Source organism: Blastomyces dermatitidis (assembly GCF_000003525.1).
Source record: "Blastomyces dermatitidis ER-3 genomic scaffold supercont1.5, whole genome shotgun sequence".
Taxonomy (NCBI): Eukaryota; Fungi; Ascomycota; class Eurotiomycetes; order Onygenales; family Ajellomycetaceae; genus Blastomyces; species Blastomyces dermatitidis.
Window position 1 is genome coordinate 197426 of NW_025544778.1, and position 23523 is coordinate 220948.

Below are 23523 nucleotides of genomic sequence, written 5' to 3' on the forward strand. Positions count from 1 at the left end.
ATTATCATTAGACATGATTATATTGATTGTCAGATATATAATATCTGTGAAATCTGAAGAAGTATAATTATATTCTCATATATCTGAGTATCAGAACTCTCAGATCTTTCACTGATATTCTCTTATAAGATCTTATTTTCTTCATAAGATCTTGTTATAGAGTCAGAGTGACTGATAAGTAAGCTTCTATCTGAGAACTCAGTGTCTGCTTAACTGTGTTTTCTCTTTCTTACACATTATTACATGTTCAGATATCTCTTGATGAATAATTGTTTCTGATAAGAAGATAATGTGTAAATAATTATTTTCTAATAAGAAGATGATGAATGTTTTTATAGTATAAGAGATCTATGCTGAATAGATCAGTATTATATTAATAGATCTTATATAATAAAGATAAAAATGTTAAAGAAGGAAAGAAAGAGAAAGTGTGAGAATCAGTGATTGAGATGAATATTTATACACATATGTGATAATGTACACAGTGGAGCTTTGAGGCGGAAGAATATGCGCGTGTTCATAGTGGCTGAGGATTGGCAATTGGGAATGGCCGAGAATTGAAGTGTACATGTATGTGGTAGTGTACACGGTGGAGCTTCGAGGTGGAAGAATATGCGCGTGTTTGTAGTGGCCGAGGATCGGCGATCGGGAATGGCCGAGAATCGGAGTGTATGCTACGCGCGTTTGTAGCGGACGCGGATCAGTGATCGGGAATGGAAGAATCTATGGAGTGTAATGAAATAGTCTATATTATTATTATTATTATTCTTCAATTATAGATGTATGCAGTCAGAGACTATGACATCTACCTGAGAACCTTTAGTTCTCAGAGTTTTTCCTATATCTATATAGTCAACTATTATACACTTATCAATTTCAGATATATAAAATCAGAAAATTCCAGCTCAGAATACAAAAACTGTTTATAAATTGCAGTATTTTAACACCTTTTAATACTTTGAAATCATTTGAAAATATCATGACAAAGAAAAAGAGAATATAGTCTTAAAGATAGACACATTAAATAGATAGATAGAAAAGAATAGAAAGAAACAAGTATAGTAAAGAGAGACTATAACAAAATAAAATTATTAAAAGATAGTATATAGCTGTTTTAATAGACTATATCTAATCAATTTTCATCTCTTCATATTCAGATACTTCTGAATTGAGCTATTTTCTTATAGCTGCTTGAGTTTCTGATAGAAAGTCTATTAAGTATTTAAGTTCTGTCTCAGTTGAGAATAAGAACCTTATATTTAATTGATTTAAATTATACTTCTTCTTTAATCTGATTCTGAGACTATTGTATAATACACAATATATTATAATATACTCAGAATTCTCATTTATATTGCAGAATAAGCACTCTGTTGAATTAAATCTATCATTAAATCTTTATATATAGAATTTGAAATAATCATATTCTAGTTTTAGCTGAATTATGAATGAGAATATTTTCTTTTTATATTTAATTGAATAAGATTTTCACTTTGATTTTATCTCAAATCTTGAATAATGTATGCTCTTCTTTTATTTCTGTCAGCTTTCATTTCACTTATTTAAATAAGATTCTTTTATCTTTCTCTTTATAAAAGATCAGAACACTGTTTTTTAAATAGATCTGCTTAATTCTGAATTCTTTTTTACAGCTGAATCAGTCAATTCATTATTATAAATATTCATATGAGTAGAAACTCAATGCAGATAAATTATCAGTTTAGATATTCTTCTCTTTTGAATTTTCAAAACAGAGTTTAAAATCAGTTCAAGATTTATTTGATTATTATGAATCTGACTATTTCTAAGTCTTTTTAAAGTAGCTTGACTATCAGAGAATATTCATGTCTCTTTCAAACTATTTTCTCTTTTATAAGATTTTATTTCAATGAGTTTGAAAGCTTTCACTATTGTAAATAGTTCAGTATCAAAAACTTCAGATTTACAGTCTAAATTTCAGAAATTCAAGATAAAGTTAATATTATCTTCAGTATAAGCAATATCTGTATCTAATCTATTTAAATTCTCATTTTTTAAGTCATCTGAGTAAATCAGAATAGAGTCTTTTATATTAATTGTAGAGATTTTCTTCAAATACTATTCATATTCTCTCTCTTTAGATAGTTCACTTATTTATAACTCTATGAGAGATTTCAGCTTTTCTCTTCAGAGAGATATCTTCTCATGATCAATTTTCTCAATATTTAATGAAGAAAATTGATTCTTAATAAGTGAATATAGTCTATACAGTTAAGAGAGTATTTTCTTTAAAGTATTATTCTTATTTCAATCAAGAAATCTATTTTAATACAGTTCATTTCCTGAGTTAACTGATGAAAATGAAGAAGAGACTCTTTCTCTGATTATATGATTTAAGCTCATCTTTATGACTCTCAGAGCATAGTTTATACAGGCCTTTTCAAATCAAATAGTAGAAGATGAAATTGAGGCTTCAATTTCCATTGCTTTAATAGAAGATGATTTGAATGCTCTCAGAATTCTTCTCAAAGCTCTGTTTTATAGACTTTGAAACAGTTCAGTGAAGTTATCTTGATTGTTTCATTAAACTTGCACTTCATAATCAGCTACTGAGATAATACAGGCTATGTATAACTGTCTCATAGTCTGAAAAGATAGATCTCTCTCAGTATTTGATAGTCTGATTATACTATTCAGTAGTCTCTCTGTCTTGATAATTCTTTGTTGAATATAATATTTAAAATTCAACTTGAAGTTTAATCATACTTCTAGCTATTTAACATTCAAACTGGGTTTAATCTCTTTATTCAGAAGAGTTAGACTTAGTTCTTTCTGATTAAATCTGAAAAAAAAGTGAATTAACTCAGTTTTATTCATATTAAATTAAATTAGATTGATATCTACTCTAACAAAGATTTTCTTTACTGCTTTCTCAATCACTTTTAAATTCTCTTTGATTGTCTTTGAACTGTAGAGTAGATCAATATTATCTACATAACTTAAAGATCTCACTATTTTCATCTCTCTATTCTTGAATAAATATGCAGTGTATATTGCAAATAAAACAGATGAGATTGAAGATTTTTATGATACTTCTATTTTTATCTCAGTTTTATCATGCTTTCTTTCATTAAAGAATAGTTATATAATTCTTTTAGATATGAAACAATCAACTCATTTTATTAGAGAAAGTAACAGTTTTAACATCTTCAAAGTTTGAATCATCTTAGACTTTAAAACATGATCAAATACATCTTTTATGTCAATAAAAACTGCAGTTGAGATCAGGTCTTCATGCTTTGCTACTTGAATATCATGAATAACTGAGAGAACAGTGTCAATTGCAGAACATTATTTTCTATCTCTCATTTATTCATTAAATAGAAGAGAATCACTAATAGAGCTTATAAAAGATAATCTAGTAGCTATTATCTTTTCTAGAACTTTTTTCAAACAGTTCAACAGAGATATTACTCTATATGACTTAGAAACTGAAGCTTTTCTATTAGGTTTTGCAAGGATTACTTCAGTAGCTTCTCTCCAGAATTCAGAATGATAATTATTTCTTAAGAGATTGAAAAAGAGCTCAAAATATTCATTCTTCAAGTAGGAATATGTGTTTTGAATAATTAAATGATTAATTGAATCAGGTCCTGCAGCAGTTTTAATTGAACTTGAGAATATTACTGACTCTAGTTCATCATCTTTAAGGTCAGGTCATTCCCAGTTATTTTCATCAATATATTTATGAAATGACATATTCTTCTCTTCTAAATGTGATGAGTTTTGAAAGAGAATTCTCATAAAAGCTTGATATTTTTTCTCAAAAGAGTTTGCTGTATACAATTCATTCTGAAATTCATATTCTAAGATTGAAAGCTTTGCTACACTTCTTGTTTTAGTATAGTTAAAGGCTTTAAAAACTTTTTTTTCTTATGCTTCTTCAAGAAATTTGTTTCAGTAATCTGTTTTGACTTTTTTAATATCTGAAAAATATTCATTTTGAATAGCTTTGAACTCTTCATCAGATATTAAGTTATTCTTTCACTCTCTCTTAGCAGTGACTAATTACTTTCTTTTAGAAGTGATATTCTCATTTCATCAAGATTTGAAAAACTCAGAAAACTTTTTCTTTGAAATATTTTCTTCAATACTTGTTAGAAGAATAGATGTAATTAACTTTACTCTATTCTCAAGCATTTCATTTGAGATATCTTGACTTTGATTTCAATAAAGCTCACTCTGTCTTTCAGATTTCAGCTGTTTTACTCTTTCTTTAACTGCTTTTCAATCAGCTTTTTCAAAGTTATACTGATTAGAGAGAAGAGAATTTTCATTTCTTTGTTTTTCACTTAATTCAATATAAAATTGAATGATCTCATGATCTGATTCTAAGGTTTCATTTAAATTAATAAATCAGTTTATAAGTCTTTTTTCAATTAGATTTTGTGACATGAAAGTTAGATCTATAATAGATTTCTGTTTCATGCCTTTTCTAAAGAATGTTTATTAATCAGACTTGTTAACTAAATCTATTGAATACTTAAAAGTTTATTCAATCAGTTTATCTGCTCTTACTACTCTTATGCACTCTGAGATTCATCAGAGATGATGTGCATTGAAGTCTTCTGCAATTATAGAGTTTTTTAAGAGAGTTATATTCAAAAATCCTCTTTCAATTATTCAGATATTGTTGTTTTCTTTCAATGACTTTTCATTATAGATATTTATAGATTGAATAGTATTAAACTCATTCTCTTTATCTATAATATCACTCACTAGAATATCAGAGTCAGATATGATATTAAATCTCAAATTAAATTGATATCTTGATCTTTTTCTCTCATAGATTACTACTCTTGATTTTATATCAGATTTTTTAGAAAGAAAGCAGTAATAGCTTGAATGAGAAATAATGTACTTTTACTCAGTATCAAAGTTTAATTCTTGAAGAAGTACAAAGTCAACTTTTTATTCAAATACAATCTGAAGACAAGAATAAATATAATTTGAGTTTCTATTCACATTGTTTTGAATAAATGTGATTTTTGAAGAGTTTTTAAACTTTTTTTGTTATTTTTGTTGTACATTCATACTAAAAGAGAGTGAAGATATAGTAGAATCTAATCACTATTATCAGATAGTAGATTATAACCATTTTGAAAAGCAGGAATCTCAACTGCTTGTATTCTATCTAGTTTATCATCAGAGTCATTTCTCAATTCTCTAATCTTAACAGATATTTGAGAATTCAAATTCTGTTTACATTTAGCTGAAGAATTGAAGTTTGAAGATCTAGATAGTTAAGAGTTTCTTCTTTTTAAGCTTACAGTTGTGAATTTACTAGCTTGACTTTTCTCTTCAGTTTTAGATTTACTTTGAGCTTCATCTTTTCTTCAGTTCTTCTGAGTTCTTGAAGCAAATACACATTCTTTTAAGCTAGATGCATGTTTTTCTTTGCAATTGAAGCACTTAAGCAGAGTATATTGACATATTTCATCTCTTTTTGAGCATGTTTCATATTTATACTCACTAGTTTTGTAATCTCTAGCACAGAATGTGCATTTTGAGTCTCTGAAATAAGAGATTACAAAGTGTTCATATCTTTGACAGTTTGAACACTGTGTTTAAGCTTTGAGATTCATTCTTGAGTCTTTGTATTCATGAACTCTTATTTTCAAATCTGCTACTCTTACTTCAGAGATTCTTGATTATTCAAGTGTTTTTATATATACTAGAACAGAGGCATTTCTTCTACTCTGTCTGAACTCAATTGAATTAAGTTATACAGACTCTTTTCTCAGTTGAATAGAATTGTATTCTTCTAATTCATTTTTAAGAAGCAGTATTTCTTTCTCACAGTCAAAAATTTCAACTAGAATATTATGAAGAATAAATTTGTCTCACTTTTCATCTCTCTCAGATAGAATTGTTTATTCAGTAGAGATTCTATTGCTGATTTTCAGAGATTCTTATTCTGAATGAGGAATTCTGCACTGAATTCAGGTATTGTAGTCAAAATAATAGAATTTTCAACAAAAGATGACTTAATTGAAGCTATGACTGGTTTTTGAACTTCAATATCAGTTATTAACTGAGAAAAGAACTGCTGATTAATTTCATTTCTAATTCTGAAAATAAGATTTGAGTTTAGCTTGTTTTTTTACAAGCTCTTCTGATTTAAGACTTTGAGAATAAGTCTTCTATTTCTGAAGATTTGAAAGTTCTTCTCTTTTTATACTTCTTTTTATTTCTTTCTATGAACAGAGATCTAAGTAATATTCTTCTCAGTTTTCTCAGAATTTTGAGCAGATTTTGAACTAGCAGGTTTGAAGACAGCAGATTCTGCTACTTGAGTATATATTTTCTTCTGATTTGAAGAAGAAGATAAAGAAGTAGAAGATGAAAAAGAGTCAGTGACTGTACTGAAAGATTTCAATGTTTTTTGAATTATGTTTGAAATTTCAAGTTTGAACTTAATCACTTCTTGTAGTTGTCTAGTCTGAGTATGAAGAATTAACAGAACTTCTTCATTCTTCTCACTCAGACACTGTTTTTCAAGAATTTTACTTGCTTTTTTCAGTTTCTGTATTTCAAGAACTTGTTATTTCTCTATTTCTTCCTTCTTTCTTCTCTTTAGAATTTCAATCTCAGAAACAGCATCTGGGAAAACATCTTTTTTCACATCAACTGAGCGTACTCTTAAACTCATTTTACTCACTGAATGAAAAGTTGATCAGACTGTTTCAATTGAGAGATTTATCAGTCTATTTTCAAATGAAAAGTTGATCAGACTGTTTCAATTAAGAGGTTTATTAATCTATTTTCAAATGAAAAGTTGATCAGACTGTTTCAGTTGAGAGATTTATTAGTCTATTTTCAATTGAAAAGTTGATCAGACTGTTTCAAAAGAAGAATGAAAGACTTTTATATATGAAATATCTGATTTTTTTCACACTAGTTCAGTAACTAGGTTAGATTTTTGAAAAGAATCTAATAAACTAAAAGTGATTTTTAAGATAAATTAATAAAATCTTTATAAACTCTTTCTTGAGATATAGTGAGAAACAGTATGATATCAATTGATAATAAATCAGATAATATAACAGTTTTTGAGAGAAAAACTGCTAAAAAATAAGTCAATTTTTTACAGAGAAATTGATTAAAACTATTCAATTTTATTCTAAATCATTCAATTCTTCTCACACAACAAGTGTACAACTCAAATCAGTTAATAAAGAGTATAAAAGAGAATTAAGTATTAATGAAAGCTCTTCAGTCACTGAAAAAGTAATTCTTACTTAAAAGAATATGAAATTATAATAGAAAATAACTCTGTTTTTAATTCTTTGTAAGAATATTATATAAAACTCAGAGAAAAACATCTTACTTTTTCAAGAGAAGTAAAAAACTATTTCTAAGATCTTTTTTTTATTACATTAACTACTGCAGAAGAATGAGATAGAAACTGCTAAGATATACACTACTGTATACTCTCTATCAAGACTTTTTCTCTTCAGAGTCTTGATATTATAGAGAATATAAGTCTATTTCTATATAATAATATAAATATTATCAGTGAGATATAGAGAAACTAGTTATTTATATCTACTCCGGTGGCCGAATGATTAATGCGGCCACCCGGTAGCGCCTTGGCGTGGGAAATCAGGGCGTGTGGGTTCGAAACCCGCAGGAATACATTAAATTCAGAACTCAAGCACCTCAGGTTTCTAATAAATACAGAGGTGTACAAATTGCTTCAATAAAATTGCTCTATGTTCCTGGGCTGGGAAGTTATTATTGCATGTATTTAATTGTCACTTCTTTGTATTTCCTATGTTCTTGTTATCTTGATGTGGTCTCAACACCTGTATTTCCTCCTGTATAATCAACACTTGACCTGTATTTAACATCACGCAAGGACTCATCATAAGCTCCGCTTGCATATGAGTATAATGAAAGAATAATAATAATAATAATAAGTTATTTATATCTCAAAATAGAAGACTTTGTCAATGATTATATTAATATAGAGTTAATTCTTAAATTCAATAGAAATTTAGTATTGCTGTTCTCAATCTCTTGCAGAATCTATTGAATATTAAGATATTAAAACTAAATTTAATATATCTCACTATGCAGAGATCAAAGACTCAGTCAGATTTTAAGATATACTAATTTTATAGTTATCATGTCTGCTGATTATGTATTAAGTACAGTTACTGAGATATCTTTTTATACTTTTCTATCAGAGATAAGTCAGATTGAGAGAGATAATACAAGAGTAAGACTTGATATTAATATCTAGATACACTGAAGACAGACTACAGAGATTGCACTTCAGAAGTGACTATTAATTATATACTTTATATTATCACTGAGATATCTTTTTATATTTTTCTGCTGAGAATGAGTCAGATTAAAAAGAATGATACAAGAGTTAGACTTAACATTGATGTTTTAAAACATCAAAGATAAACAGAGTTTTTATGAAGATTACTTCTCAGATATCTTCACAACTAGACTGACTACTGAGATCATGAATTTCATGTTTAATTTCATTTAATCTGATCTCATACATTTCTTAGTATGAATCCCGCTGGGACTGACTATTAAAAAAACATATAAAGTGACTATATATCAGATCTTAAAATGAAATCATGACTTGAAAAAAATAAGAAAACGATCTCATTTAGACTGACCGTGTGACCGTGTCTGGAACCAGGACCAGATTTTTTAATAGTTTCATTACCAATTCAACTGATCCCATTACACAGTTTTAACATTAGATAGTGATCTCATACTGTCTCAGTGAAACTTACTGTCTACTCTTATCACATTTTCCAAATAAGATCATGATTTTCACTTCTCAATTTAAATTATTTTTATTGCTTTAAATGACTTTAAATCTCATTTGAGCATTATCAAAAAGCATTACTTTTTAAAAAATTAAAAATAGTCTAAAAAAAACCTTAAAATGTCTAAAAATAGTAACTTTATGTCAAGAATGAGACTAAATGAAATCAAATGAAACCACTTTCTCATTTTTTTCAAGTCATGATTTCATTTTAAGATCTGATATATAGTCACTTTACATGTTTTTTTGATAGCCAGTCCCAGCGAGATTCACACCAAGAAATGTATGAAACCAGACCAAATGAAATCAAACATGAAATTCATGATCCCGGCGGCCAGTCTAATCTCATTTGATTTCATTTAGTCTCATTCTTGACATAAAGTTACTATTTTTAGACATTTTAAGGTTTTTTTTAGACTATTTTTAATTTTTTAAAAAGTAACACTTTTTGATAATACTCAAATGAGATTTAAAGTCATTTAAAGCAATAAAAATAATTTAAATTGAGAAGTGAAAATCATGATTTCATTTGAAAAATGTGATAAGAGTAGACAGTAAGTCTCACTGAGACAGTATGAAACTACTATCTAATGTTAAAACTGTGTAATAAGATCAGTTGAATTGATAATAAAACTATCAAAAAATCTGATTCTGGTCTCAGACACGGTCACACAGTTAGTCTATTCACAACTACAGATCAGAGATCTTTCAAAATTAAGAAGATTAATGTATATAACTAGGTCTCTTTATCTTATAATTTGTATAATACTTTGATCTGAGATTGTGATATGATAGAGAAGAATGAGAGATAATCTTATATAGAAGTTTTAAACAATGTCTAGTTTATATTTAACTGAATAACTTCATTACTACACAGAGTATGTAGTCAGTGATAAGGTTAAAATGCTTGTATAATTAAGAGCTTTTTAATGAATCTATTAATAAGTTCTTATTTGAAAAATTGAGTGAGTTTGTAATGAAGTGATTGTATATTATTATATAATCAGCTGTCTGAAGTAAGTATATTAATACATGTTTTCATTTTTCACATTAATAGTTGAATCAGAGAATTATTAATTTAAAATATATACTTATTACTTAGATAATAGTAGATGAACTTACTAAATCTTTAAATAGTATAATATTTACACAATTCATAATTTTACTAAGTCTTATAGATATAAAAGTTGAGAATACTTAATTTTATATTTGTATTTAGTTTTGACAGACTATCTTAGTGAATTGAGTGTTTTGATATGTAATTCTTGTTATCTTGAGAGGGGGTGTTGACTGTTACAGCTGTTGCGGTTAGCAATCCCACTGATCACGTGACCCACCACTATATTATGTTCTTGTAGATAGATCTATCAATACAACCTTCAACTATCCTACACTACAAGAGCATAATATAGTGGTGGGTCACGTGATCTAGTAGGATCGCTAACCGCAACGGCCGTAACGGCCAACAGGAGAACCTTCAACACCTCGGCAGCCAATTGCCGCCCATTTGTCAGCAGCTCTCGCGTCTCAGCAGTTAACGAAAACCACAACCAACAACCTTCCAGAAAATAAAAAAGAGAAAAAAGCAAAAAAATAGCTATCAGACATTCAAGATCTCTAACATTCCCCCCCTCAGACTCCTTTCAAAAAACTTCATCTATCTAACTAACCATTCGCATTTTCGATTAATCGTGTTCGGGACCGCATTTGGATGATGAACTGACGTTCACCTGCTACATGGAATAAGTTGCCATTTTTACATGCAGCTTCCTGCACCTGGCACGAAGGGTGGGGAGGCGTGAGCTCTCGTCCCACGGCAGACGCTGGAAAGTATCGCCAATCACTGTTCCTCTACAGAATGCCTGATGATCCAGTCTCCGCCCATGGCAGAAAAATCAAATGTTCCTACGTCGGTTGATGTCGTCATTGTTGGTGAGAACTTTGGACATTCCCTGGCCCTCCCTCTCCTCGCACAGACAAAAAGAAGAACGCATACCCCAAACCCAACCCGTGTTGAAACCTCTGCTAATCAATGTAAATTGCTTCCATGACTCCATGCAGGAAATGGACCATCTGCCATGATACTTTCCTATATCCTCCACGGCCATATTCCATTCTACAACCCGGAGAAACCCCATCCGGATCCCTTACTCCATGCAAAGCTAAAGGACAACCCGCAGCTCCTCCACCTAGACATTGGTCATTTGACAACCCATTTCGGCGCATCTAGGTTCCCATATTCCACCCAAGCTCTTCCTGTTAACGTTCTTCTTGACGCTCTGATTCGGCCGAATGGAGACGATGATGAGGGGACAGAAACAAGTGTCCAATGGCGGTACATGCCAGAAAGGGCTGCCTCCCATATTATTTTTGGGTCTGCAGTTCATCCTGGAGGACAATGGACAGAGTGTCCAGAGGGGACAGCCCCAAACATCCAAACGTTAAGTTACGCTGGTATGCTCTCATTGCCTGGATATAGCTTTGCTGAGCACCATCAACGCGTCCACGCCTGTCCTTTACCGCCGTTCACAAGGCCATCGAGGGAGGCGGTAGCGGAGTATCTTGCCGCTTATGCTACATTCGTAGGGATATCCGAATCAATTCGATGCAGCCAGCAAATCAGTGGAGTAGTTCGCACTGAGAATGGTTTCTATATCAGGTCACATAATATCACTTGCAACAAGTTGATCCTGGCATCGGGGGTTTTCACGGAGCGTATTCCCCCGCGACCATTGTTGTTGCCCTTGTTAAAATTACCGCCTCCAACGACGGCGATGCAACCACGACGTGCCCCACTCTTAATCATCGGATCTGGGTTTTCAGCAGCGGACGTCATTATTTCCTCTCATCCAGATCAAACAATAATCCATGTTTTCAAATGGAAACCAGAAACCAATCCGTCACCATTGAAAAGTTGTCACCAGCAAGAATACCCCGAGTATGCCTCTATTTATCGCCTCATGAAACGGGCCTTCGCTCAATCAAAGCAGAGTAACGGGACAAGTCGCCCAAAACGGCCTCGTGGACATTCGATTCCTTTTCTGGAAAGTAGAAATTGGACCGATAACTATGAGGGTATTCCCAACACCGTTGTCACGGATATTGTGTTGGATAATGAGACAGCACTAGTCACATTTCGACGAGAGGATGGGACCACCCTCTCCCGCGAAGTAAGTGGACTAGCGCATATGGTTGGCCGAAGGAGCTCGCTGAACTATCTAAGCAAACCCCTGCTAGCTGAAATATTCGACAATGAAACGCCTGCAGACGATTTCAGATGGGTTTCGAGGCAAACAATGCGCGCTCGGGCACTAGAAGGCTTAGAAGTCACGAAGGATGTCTTCATAATTGGCAGTTTGACTGGGGACTCGTTGATCAGATTTGCTTATGGGGGTTGCATTTACGCCGCTGGAAAGCTCATGCAGTCGGACTTCAATGAGCGAAATGGACATGCTCCAGGAAATTTCTACTCGAAAACCGCAACAAGAAAAGACCGGACTGCCGAGAGTGCATTCATAAACGGTGCGGAGGAGCACAACAACGTCAGAAGGATCGAACTTAAATCTGAAAGGCAGGCTGAGATACTACGAGAGAAGCACATTCGTCCCCACTCCGTTGCGAATCCACTGAAATCTTGGTGGGAGCATCTAAAGTTATTGTTTACTGGTTAGACTGTTTGATTGTATTTCTCGCATCGCGTGCAACTCGATCTATATTAGGGATAGATACCTGGACAATTTGGAGGCCAAACTTATGAAAGGCAGTAGCTATCCATCTGTCGACAATGAAAGAACAAAAAAATTAACCCATGAGCTGAAGCTGGTCATCTGGCGGCCAGCGGACCTGGGCAAAAGTCAGGCATCTCTTGATACTTTGTAGGAATTTGCGTGTGATTTCGTCGCTCATGATATGAGCTTGGCTCTTATCGCTTTGATGAAGTTTCTCTCGCGCAGATCTCTCATGGATACCAACCATAGTAACTCCGATAGGCCAGGCTCTAGGAATCACAAAGTCAGCTTAGACAACTCAGGCAAACTGACTATCGGGATTTGCAAAATTGAAAGTTTGGATATTGAGAACGGCATATTCGACTTACGCTTTCCCAATACTAAGTCGAAGATAACCATCATTCGCGTCAACATAGCGCCTGTTCTGTGCGCTGCGTACAATTTCCACTACTGGCTCAAGTATGCTCGTCTCCAAATCTCCATTTTCAAACATTTTAAACAACGGTCGCATATTCTCCCGGGACTGCACCATGGCATTGTAAGCCTGCTTTCCTTGGTAGCTGTGTTTTACAGCGGCATCTCGCTTTGACAAGGCGATTTCCCATTCTTTTAAGATCATCGTAAAGTAGGATGCTAGTTGTCGGAAGAGGAATTTACGTCCCTCCTCATCAGTGGGTAACTTGGACGGGACTTTCATTTCAGCCTCGGGAACGAGAACCAGGGTTGTCGGAATCGGGCCGTCGGAAATGTGCTGCTGTGGGGTGAGGGATCGCTGCACAAGTCGTCGATATCGCCTTACACGGCCTTTATGGCTCTCTCCAAAGAGCTTTGCTGGTTCGCCGGCAGCCCTCAGCTTGTCAATCACCTCATCCTCACCAAGGTCTGCTTCATCGTCGCCCAGCGGAGTGCCTTCCTTCGAATCACCTGGACTACCCTCAGGAATCTCTGGAAGGCCGAGTCTCCTCCGCCGCTCTCGCTCTTTGGCCGCTGCCTCAGCTTCTCTTTTCCGCCTAGATTCCTCTGCCAACCGTCTTCTCTTCTCCTCCCTCTCCCGATTCCTTTCCGCCTCTTCCTCCTCCAACTTACGTTTCCGCTCAGCCCGTTGCTCGCGTTCCTTCTGCAGTTTTTCTTGTTCCGCGTTGTATGCTGCCAGCCTAGCCGCTTCGGCGTCGGCTCGTTTCACGTATTGCTTACTGGAGCCGGAGGTGGTTGAGGACGATTCCGGTGACTTAGCCTTGGAAATTTCCTTAGCCATTAGCGACGCGAAATCCATGGTGGGCATGCGGGTGTGTGGGAGTGCAGGCAAAGGTTGGATAACGAAGAGATGAGATAAAACAGCTGTATCAGATAGAATTATTGTAGCTTCAAAGAAGTAAGCGGAATGTTCTCGAGTGTTGTTCGCTTGTTGGTGGAGGCTCAAGCTCAGCCCAAATTCCGTGGCTTGGCGTTGCGTTGTTGCTATGCCCAAACTGCCGGAAACATCGCTCCAAGCTTTTCAACTCCTCCACTCACCACTCCACCCATCACTACGTCTACATAGCACCCTATCGCGCGTAATAGATGGTGAATTTGTACCCCGTTATATCGAGTTGACGAAATTTCTATTGTGCTTCTCATAGCTACATTGGCCACCGCTCGCTCCTCCCGTCCAGCCTCGCTCCGCTTGTCGCAGCCGCTGCGGTCCTAGCAACGCATGCGCGCTCTCCGCCGCAACTATGGCGGAAGACAAGTCTGATGCGCCTCCCAAGATTGACCGCCAGACAACAACTCCATTTCATCTGAAGCTGTTCTACCGCCAGCACGCCTTCCATCATCTCTCAGATTTCCCGATTCCCCCACCTCCATCCGCCGGAACCGCAAACGCGTCCAACCCCCCTCCTCCGCTTCCCCCACACCTTCAGATTTACACCTGGCCGTCTTGTTCTCTACGCGAACTTGCCCAGCTCCTAACGTCATGCCTACCTTCTATTCTCCCGAACCCTGCTATCGGAACGCGCCTGAGCTTTCGGCTCATATACCCTGATTCAAGAAATCAAGGAAATGCAGGCGAAGGGCGGGGAAGGTACTTGAGTCGAGATATGGGTAGCGTAATTGTCGGACCAAGTGAAAACAAGAACACAGGAAGACGTGAAAAGGATCATCCAGCAAACGGAGCATTTAAGCTTCAAGGCGATGAAGCGGATAAATGCTTACAGGATTTCCGCTTTGTGATTGGTGACTACGTCGATTGTGCTGTCCTCCCGCCTTTGTCCGATGGCTCTATTGCGCCCGCCGTCATAAACAGGGGAGTGGCTGGCAGTTTAACAATTGGTGGGGGGATGAGGGCCTTTGGCAATGGACCATCTTCATCAAGGGAAAATGGTTTTGGCAGACCAAGGGGGGCTGGAACGCTGAGTAGGGGAGGGGGTTTCCCTCCGACTGGCCCATCTGGAGTCCCATCAGGGGAATGGAGGAGAGGAGAAAGGGTCCCTGAAGCAGGAGGGCGTGGCTTCGGTCGGGGCCATCCAAGGAGTCGTGGAAGACCCTATTGAATTTGGTTGAGAGCCTAGTGCTTCTCCTATTCAATTTTCATTCCATATGCTTACGGGAACGGACAGTAAATGTGGTTTTAAATTTAAGCGACTTTCCTTGTGCTTTTCTCTTGTTGTTTTGCCGGGCGGTTCCTCTGTATGATTCATCTACTTCGGGATATCTCTGGTTTTTCTTTCTCATAATTCTCTTTTTTTTTTCTCTTTTATCTCTTTTTCTCTTTCTTCTATTGTTCAGACCTTTTTTCTTTCCGTTGCTGGATAATGTTTGACGAATACCGATATTCTAATGAAATCAACTATCCAAACGACTTTGTTTGGAGAATACTTGAATTTCGTAGACTAAAATACAGCATCAAACCATGTCCGCCTCAAACATACGGAGAGCTGCAACTCGCGATAAGAGAATGCAGAGGGAAGTATGCCAGTACTCCATTGTGACTGTCGGATGATGGGGCCTTCCCGTGGTTAATTTATTTTGCGACCCCCCCTATCTATGTATGTACAGAAAATAACTCTACCACTCCACTATTGTATCTCCCCTTCTCTTCCCTCTGAAGTCGAACTTCCCCTATATGTCCGTAAAAGTCATTCATCCGGATCAGCCTTTGGTTCAACCCAACTCGTTACAAAAAGATCCACGATAACCGCCGACAGCGACCACGCAATTTCAATTTCCAATTGAAGAAGAATATTGCACACTTACATCAGTTTTGTAGCCGACGTAAGCCAAAACTCCGGGCACGAGAGCCATGTAGCAGAACGAGATCCATACTGTGCGCGGGGTCCAGCGGAAGTATTTGTATCGGTTGACATTCAGCTCTGCACAAAAACAGAAGTCGATGAGCAAGAGATTTATTGTTTTATCAGGTGGAGGGAGGAGACCACCCAGCGGGGAATAAGTGTCAAAGGCTAAAGAACTTGGAAATCCATACCATAATATTTCTGGAGGGCCGGATCAAGAGTCAAATCTGCGAGAGGAAGTGTGTCAGCAATTGGCCGAAGAGGAGAGGAGAGGTATGAGGAAGGGAAGCAGACTTGGATTGGGACCAGCCATGGTTGCGGGCCTTGCGCGGAGGAGGATGTTGCTGTTACGGCGGTGTATCTAGGTGGTTCAAGGTCAACCAACTGTCGCCCGCAATGAGGTTCAAGGTTGTGATGATGAGAATTGCCGGGTTGGGCGAAGTTGATTAGTCATCAGCGCCAGGGTACCAGGCGCAAAGTCAACTCGGATTGCAGAGGCGGTTTGAACAATCAACTTTCAGTGTTTCATGCTGTGGAATCTATGTGTTGAGTATAACTAAGGTACGTAGTATAGTTGTCTCATATATTTACATATATATATGGGCGGGAAGACTGCGAACATCAGTGATATTATTATATGTATAATCAAGCTTCTTCCTCTGAAGCTGTCCAGATGTCAAACAGAGGTGGAGCTTTTTAACAGCTACTGCGATGTCAAGAACTTGGAAGAGAGTGAGTGCTATTTTCCTGAAATCTTCACTAGTGTCGTATCCAAAATATTCATCAGTGACCTACGTAGGCAGCAACATTCAGGTTTCGTTCTTTTTTTTTTAGCTAGGGGAGATCTAGTTGACATCAAAGCTGATGAACTCAAGCAGAAGATCCCCATATTGCTGAACAATTATTTACATAGACGCATTTTTCCTTTCTCGCGCGAACTTAACATCCCTCGGTGGAATAAGACCATAGAGCTAGGAATCCTCGAATGTGGTTTGCTCTGCCAAGATGGCGACCGGTTTAGATAGTGGTGTGAAGATTACAGTCTACTGGTATTTATGTTGTTCTCTGGCACTGTTTAAGTCGGCGTTTTTCCTGACTGACTGGTGCAACAGGTTGGAAAAGTCCCGCGCGCAACGCATCATCTGGCTTCTAGAAGAGCTAGGTTTATCATATCAGATAAAACTATTCAAACGGGACAAGGACATGCTGGCTGCGCCCGAGCTGAAGGAAATCCACCCTCTAGGGAAATCTCCAGTCATATCGGTCGAGAAGGCTCCGAATCCGCCAGTGATTCTGGCCGAATCTGCTACTATCGTCGAGTATCTAGTCGACCATTTTGGCCCGCATTTAATTCCTCAGCGATATATTGATGGGAAGGAAGGTCAAGTAGGGGGTGAGACAGAATCATGGCGGCGTGATCGGTACTTCATGCACTATGCCGAAGGGTCTCTGATGGGCCTATTGATGAGAATACTCATTGTCGAAGGTAAGGGGGTTTAACATACTCCGGATTAATTGGGGAAAACAATGGCTGACAAGACTCCAAAGGAATTCGAGATGCGCCCGTGCCTTTCTTCATCAGACCGGTAACAAAAATGATAGCTTCTCAACTACATTCGGCTTTAGTAAAATCAGACCTAGCGACGAACCTCAGCTTCCTAGAAGACCAACTCAAATCATCGCCAGGGAAGGGTCTATTCCTCTGCGGAGACATCGTCACGGGTTCGGACATTTTGATGAGCTTCCCGCTGGAGGCAGGGGTTCTGCGAGGCTTGATCAACAAGGAACAACACCCTTACCTCACGGAGTATGTGAGTCGGATCCAGGAGAGGGAAGCTCACAAAAGGGGAATCGCGAAGATTGTTGAGCTGCAAGGGAGCTATGAGTTGATCCCATGAAATGAGCCCAACGAGACATTACAAGACATTATGTGAAATACTTCTCTCCGCTTCCTACCTGTTCTCTATATATTATTAGTATGCTTCTGATTTCCTCGTCATCCGCTTGTGCATGGAATATAATTGTAAGCTCGATACCTAGTATATCTGTGGCAGTAAGTTTTATAAAATGGGCCCAACATGAGTAACTTCGGAGTTGTAACTTGGATATGGTTTACATCAGCTAATATATATGTGCATAACCCGGGACTACGGGACTCCTGTGGAAGCTTCAGAGGCAAAGATGAATGCCTGACTCTAATTTTATTACACGAAGAATTTACCGAGTGAGTGACCGAGATGTTTACTTTTATTTTACTTTTATTTTAATTTCAACCGGCAGAGCAGAGAGGAATTGACATCACGTCCAATTGAAAATGAATGATTGTGATGATCCCGCCGTTTTATCTGGTAGTTAAACTATCAAAGAGTCAAGCGCTGGATGTTTGAATTCGGAGGGACAAATCTTGAAACCTGATGTTTCCGTACAGAACCTCCCATCTCTCCTGTTGATATTATCACCCTTATTTTGGCACAGGCATTTGAGCCCTTTTTTCTTTTCCTCTCCCTTACTTTTCCGCCCCCGCTCCACAGTCAGTGATCGCTAACTGTTGGCCGTTACGGCCGTTGCGGTTAGCGATCCCATTAGATCACGTGACCCACAACTATATTATGTTCTTGTAGATAGATCTATCAATACAACCTTCAACTATTCTACAGATTATAGCCTGAATGGCATGTTTTTCTTTTTAGAACATTGTATTAATATTTTTTTAATATAGATAGTTCATCTTTTTTGAAAAGACTCTACTCTTTATTAAAGATATTTCATTTTCTCTGAATCTACTAGTCAGTAGATTTATATACTTTATATTTTTAAGAAAGTGTGTTCTTTATTATGAAGAATATCACTTCTTTTTTATATCTAGAAGAAGTAGAGTTATCTTAATATAAGTAATACATCTGTTACTTCAGAGTTCAGCTTAAGACTTAGAATCACATACTTCACTAGATAATTTATTGATAGAATAATCACTTATTATAAGAAGATATCTGACTTTTAAGATAAGACTGAAATCAGTTTTCATCAGAGTATGAAATTTAATAATAAGATAATGAAGAAACTTCAGAATAAAGAAAAGCAGAGTTAATATTTATCTATAGAATCTGTTTATTTTAACTTATTAAATTCTTTACTATCTCTTATCTTCAGAATACTAATTTTTAATGATGATTTAAATCAATCTATCTGTCACACTCCCGGCCGCGCCAAGGCCCTGTTGCGGTTTCACACAGCTCATCACTTCAATGTGAATGATTTCATCAAATATGAACTAGTTTTCAATCACTCTATGACATCATTCAGATATATCATAGAAAGATTCAATTGATAAATATAAGAACTCTGCTTCTATACAAGATCAGCAGATTACTCTTTCTTGATAATAAGACACTGCTGAGATATCACTCTGACTATTCTCACTTATGAAATAAGAGAAAAGTATTCACTTATTATCTATATAGAATAGTTAGATGCTGACTTCTTATTAAAAAAGTCAGTAATTTGTTTTTCTTCTACTAAAATATATATAAGAGTTGCTGTATATCTTATACAATCTTCTTAGTACACTAAGTATTATATCTATGATATTCTTATAATAACTCTGTAGTCTATAAGCTCACTATTTAAGCAAGATAGTTAAGCTCACTTATACAGCTTCTTAAACAACTATCTCTATATAATATAACTGACTAGTTATCACTTTAGTTTTATTATATTACAATTCAAATCACTCAATCTGATTATATATTTAAATCAGTTGAGCTTTAACAGATCAATATAATCTTATATATCTATACTGAAATTAATCTGATCTCACTCTCTGAGAGAAATACTATACTATTCTCTAGAGTGTGTACATTTCTATCTCAGTAGAAATCCGAGATTTCTGAACTCACTGTATATTTTAATATAAGCTCTTTAACTACTTTATCACTGCTGCAGTCTCTACACATCTACATCTATTATAGAGATAGAGAGATTAAGATTGAAGATTTTTTAAAATATAAAAGAAATATCTTATCTGAATTTCACAGCTTTATCTATACTCTTAAACAGAAATTCTGCCTTAATTCAAGCCAGTATAATACTTACAAGATATAAGTAATATACATTATCAATCTTCTTAAAGACATCTCAGTAATTACTTAAATTACTAAGAAGAGAGAGTTTAAGTGTATTAATACTGTTATAATTTAGAAAGAATTCAAGAACTTTCTACTGAATTAAATCAAAGATTATTATAATTACAGCTTCACAGCAGCACAGTGATTTAACTTATTATATTAATAAGATGATAAGAATTCTGCTAATTTCAATATAAGATTTGAAGAATATTGAGAGAAATTGACTGATAATTTGAATCAATTAAAAACACAGCTTTATCTCATAAAACTGACTTATAAGATGCAGATAATAATATCATAATATCAGAGTTTATTAATTAATTATACTGAGCTTGTCAATCTGACTTCTCAGATCTATTTGAATAATCAATTCTTTGAGAAAAAGATTAATAAGATCTCTTGTAAATAATTAATAACAGAATTTAAACAGTACTGTGACAGCTTCAGTGTAGAGAAAGTAAAGAAGAATTCTAAGTATTCTGATTCTTCACTTACTGTAAAGAAATATTAAAAAAGATTTAACAAAGATCTCTGTTTCAACTGCAGAGCTGATGATTACTATATCAGTGATTATAAGAAGCTGAAGAAGAGAAGAAACTAAGAAGATATCTTCTCAAAGTTAACTTCTCTTCTGACAAATGTATTCATGAAAGATAAAGAAGAGAAAGAGAAGAATTGACAATTCTTACATCTTTGAGTTCATGTTACAATCACAGTATATACTCTGAATGAAGAGATACTAGTGAGATGTCTACTTAACTTTAGAGTAGATATTAACTTCATATTCTATTTCTTTTCTTTAATGAAGAATTGAAAGAAGATAGATCTATCAGATCATGCAAAATTTACTGATGAAATAAAATATCATCATTTTAACATAATTCAAGTAAAGTGTGTGATCACAGACTTAGAAGAAATCTTTAAGAAGAGCAGTCTACTTCTTCATACAGTTAATATCATAGATGAGAATATCATTCTAAGTCTTTCATAATTGAGAGAAAACAATTCTCTCATTGACTGAGTCACTCAGATGTGATGATACTATCTCACTAATGAAGAAACAGTGATAGAGAAATCTGAAGAGTTTCATCAGAAGAATCTTGAGAAAAAGATTGAGTTAATATACTGTATAGCAGATGATTGAGACTTGAAAATAGATGAAGAAGTCATCACTCTCACTGTAAGATTAGCAGCAGTATTCATTATTAAAGACAGATGTACACAATATCTCTTTACAGATTTTAAGAATGTCTTTTCAGAAAGAAAAGTAGTAAAGTTTCCTGATATCAAGATACAATATAAGATTTATCTTGAAGATAGTACAACAGTATTATACAGGCCTCTTTACAACTTGTCTGTAAAGAAATTGAATGTTCTGCATAAATATCTTAAAGAAGCACAATCAAAGAACTGAATACATTTATCAAAGAGTTCAGCAGAGACATCTATACTCTTTATATTTAAGAAGAATAATAGACTATATCTATGTGTAGACTACAGAGACCTTAATAAGATGACAGTTAAGAATTACTATTCATTACTATTAATTAATAAGATGATTAATTAATTATCTGAAGTAAAGATGTTCTCAAAGATTAATATACAGAATATCTATCATAGAATCAGAGTTAATAAAAACAATATTTGAAAAACAGCTTTTCATATCAAGTACAGTAATTTTGAATATCTTGTTTTATCTTTTGATCTTTATAACACTTTAGCTGTCTTTCAGATCTATATAAATAAGACACTGCAGAGCCTTGTCAACATCTTCTATATAGTATACTTAGATAATATTCTAATCTTCTCAAAAACAGAGAAAGAACACAATACTCATATTCAAGAAGTATTGAGTCACTTGAGACAGTATCAACTCTATATAAACACTGAAAAATGCTTATTCTACATACAGAAGATTAATTTCTTAGATTATATTATTGAGATGAATAACATTTCAATGAACAGAAGCTGAGTCTTTATTATTGAGAACTGATCAGTGCTGTGAACATACTGTAAGATGCAGGTATTTCTAGAATTTGTGAATTTCTACAGATAATTCATCTATATATATTCACAGATTACTGTCTCTCTTACAGATCTGTTAAAGAGAAGTGTGAAAGATAGAAAAATAAGACTGTTTACTCTCACTCAAGACACTGTGCAGACATTTACAGAATTGAAACAAGCTTTTACAGATATTATAATACTGAATCACTTTAACTCTGACTTACTCAGTCAGTGTGAGACTGATATATTCAGAAATGAAATCTGTGAAATCTTTTCACAGTTGATATCAAAGATCTTTTAACATTGAAAGAATCAGAGAATAATCATCTCTAAGAAAATAGATAATGAATTGTCTGTGAGAGAAGACTTTTTTATAGAGTCTATAAAATGCTATGAATGAAGATTAGTGACCTTCTTCTTCAAGAAATTATCACTCATACAGAGAAGGTATGATATTTATGATTAGAAGATGTTAGTAATTATCAAATTCTTTAAGATCTGATAACATTATCTTCAGAGTAGTAAGTACTCAGTGTAAGTTCTCACTGATTATGCAAATCTGCATTACTTCTTAATAATAAAGAGCTTAATAGAATATCAAGTCAGATGAACAGAGCTGCTTTCAGAGTATAATTTCTATATCTGATATCATTCAGATCAGCTTAATCTCATCAATACACTGTCTAAATAGCTCAATTATAATATCATTGATATAGAGAAGAATTCTATAAAAGAATCTCTGTCATCACTGCAGAAGAAGCTGACTGCAGAGAATTGAGATTCTCTGAAGCTCAGAAATAGTGCTGAAGAGACAGCTGTGTGACTCAGTATAGAAGATGAAAGAAAACTCAGATTCTCACAGAGAACTGATACTGAAGATCATAAGCTTCTTATATTATATCTTACAATTATTAAATTGATAAAGAATGAAACAGTCTACAATCTTTCAACTTAACTACTTTTGAAATTTATTGATAAGTTATAGAAGAGAAACATCTCTACTACAGCTTAAATTCAGAAGTTAAAGAAGAAAGAGTTCAGTTTAAACTTAGAAGAGACAGACTCTGAGTGAGACAGTGTCACTAAGAAATCAAGTCACTGATAACTAGAAGAATGTAAACTTATACTACTGAATAATTCAGTCTTCATCTCTCATAGTAGAGTGATACATTAGAAGTTATTGAGAATTCATTATAATGATTCTTATACAAAGCACTTCAGATTAGAGAAGACTGAGAAGCTTTTAAAATATAAATATACTTAAAACAAGCTTCAGACAGATATCAAAGAGTATGTTAAGACTTACAATATCTGTCAAAGAATAAAGATTTCACAGTATAAGCAATACAGTGAGTTAATATCACTGCCTGTTTCAAAGAGCTCATGACAGAATCTATTAATAAATTTCATAGTTGATCTACTGAAGTCAACAAGAGTTAAAGAATATGACTTAATTTTAATTATTATTAATCACTTCATGAAGATAATCAGATATATCTCTACTTATAAAAAGATTAAAGCCTCTGAATTGACTGACCTGTTTTTAGATATCATCA

The 23523-nt window shown here is 34.7% G+C and overlaps 4 protein-coding genes across 7 annotated transcripts; 3 read left to right on the forward strand and 1 right to left on the reverse strand.

Annotated features, from left to right (window-relative positions):
* Positions 1-10229: 10229 nt before the first annotated feature.
* Positions 10230-14426, reverse strand: BDCG_04684. 2 transcript variants are annotated; one of them, XM_045420328.1, is made up of 3 exons: positions 12933-14426; positions 12566-12833; positions 10230-12483 (listed from the first exon to the last, which is right to left on the reverse strand). In XM_045420328.1, exons 1-2 carry the CDS (start codon positions 13844-13846, stop codon positions 12638-12640), a joined length of 1110 nt encoding a protein of 369 aa, XP_045280979.1. In that variant the 5' UTR covers positions 13847-14426; the 3' UTR covers positions 10230-12483; positions 12566-12637. The 2 variants fall into 2 exon arrangements, with proteins under 2 accessions (XP_045280979.1, XP_045276458.1); XM_045420329.1 differs by having other exon boundaries at positions 10230-12833; positions 12933-14022.
* Positions 10702-12507, forward strand: BDCG_04683 (uncharacterized protein; the record flags this gene model as incomplete). The annotated part of the gene is made up of 2 exons (XM_045420327.1): positions 10702-10768; positions 10898-12507. 2 exons carry the CDS (start codon positions 10702-10704, stop codon positions 12505-12507), a joined length of 1677 nt encoding a protein of 558 aa, XP_045276457.1.
* Positions 14280-15095, forward strand: BDCG_04685 (Sin3-associated polypeptide Sap18; the record flags this gene model as incomplete). The annotated part of the gene is made up of 1 exon (XM_045420330.1): positions 14280-15095. One exon carries the CDS (start codon positions 14280-14282, stop codon positions 15093-15095), a length of 816 nt encoding a protein of 271 aa, XP_045276459.1.
* A 777-nt stretch (positions 15096-15872) lies between these two features.
* On the forward strand, positions 15873-18507 carry BDCG_04687 (glutathione S-transferase). Of its 3 annotated transcripts, none has more exons than XM_045420331.1 (4): positions 15873-16397; positions 16750-16885; positions 16949-17322; positions 17385-18507. In XM_045420331.1, exons 2-4 carry the CDS (start codon positions 16842-16844, stop codon positions 17732-17734), a joined length of 768 nt encoding a protein of 255 aa, XP_045276460.1. In that variant the 5' UTR covers positions 15873-16397; positions 16750-16841; the 3' UTR covers positions 17735-18507. The 3 variants fall into 3 exon arrangements, with proteins under 3 accessions (XP_045276460.1, XP_045280980.1, XP_045280981.1); XM_045420332.1 differs by having other exon boundaries at positions 16311-16397; positions 16715-16885; XM_045420333.1 differs by having other exon boundaries at positions 16311-16568; positions 16715-16885; positions 17385-18113.
* The last annotated feature ends 5016 nt before the right edge of the window (positions 18508-23523 follow it).

Bases quoted from the DNA above. Each gene is read 5' to 3' on its own strand.
- BDCG_04684 (XM_045420328.1), bottom strand. From the start codon at position 13,846: ATGCCCACCATGGATTTCGCGTCGCTAATGGCTAAGGAAATTTCCAAG. The intron at 12,834-12,932 runs GTAAGTCGAATA...TGTGATTCCTAG, and splicing joins CGACTTAGTATTGGGAAAGC to AGCCTGGCCTATCGGAGTTA.
- BDCG_04687 (XM_045420331.1), top strand. From the start codon at position 16,842: ATGGCGACCGGTTTAGATAGTGGTGTGAAGATTACAGTCTACTG. The intron at 16,886-16,948 runs GTATTTATGTTG...CTGGTGCAACAG, and splicing joins GTGAAGATTACAGTCTACTG to GTTGGAAAAGTCCCGCGCGC. The intron at 17,323-17,384 runs GTAAGGGGGTTT...AAGACTCCAAAG, and splicing joins GAGAATACTCATTGTCGAAG to GAATTCGAGATGCGCCCGTG.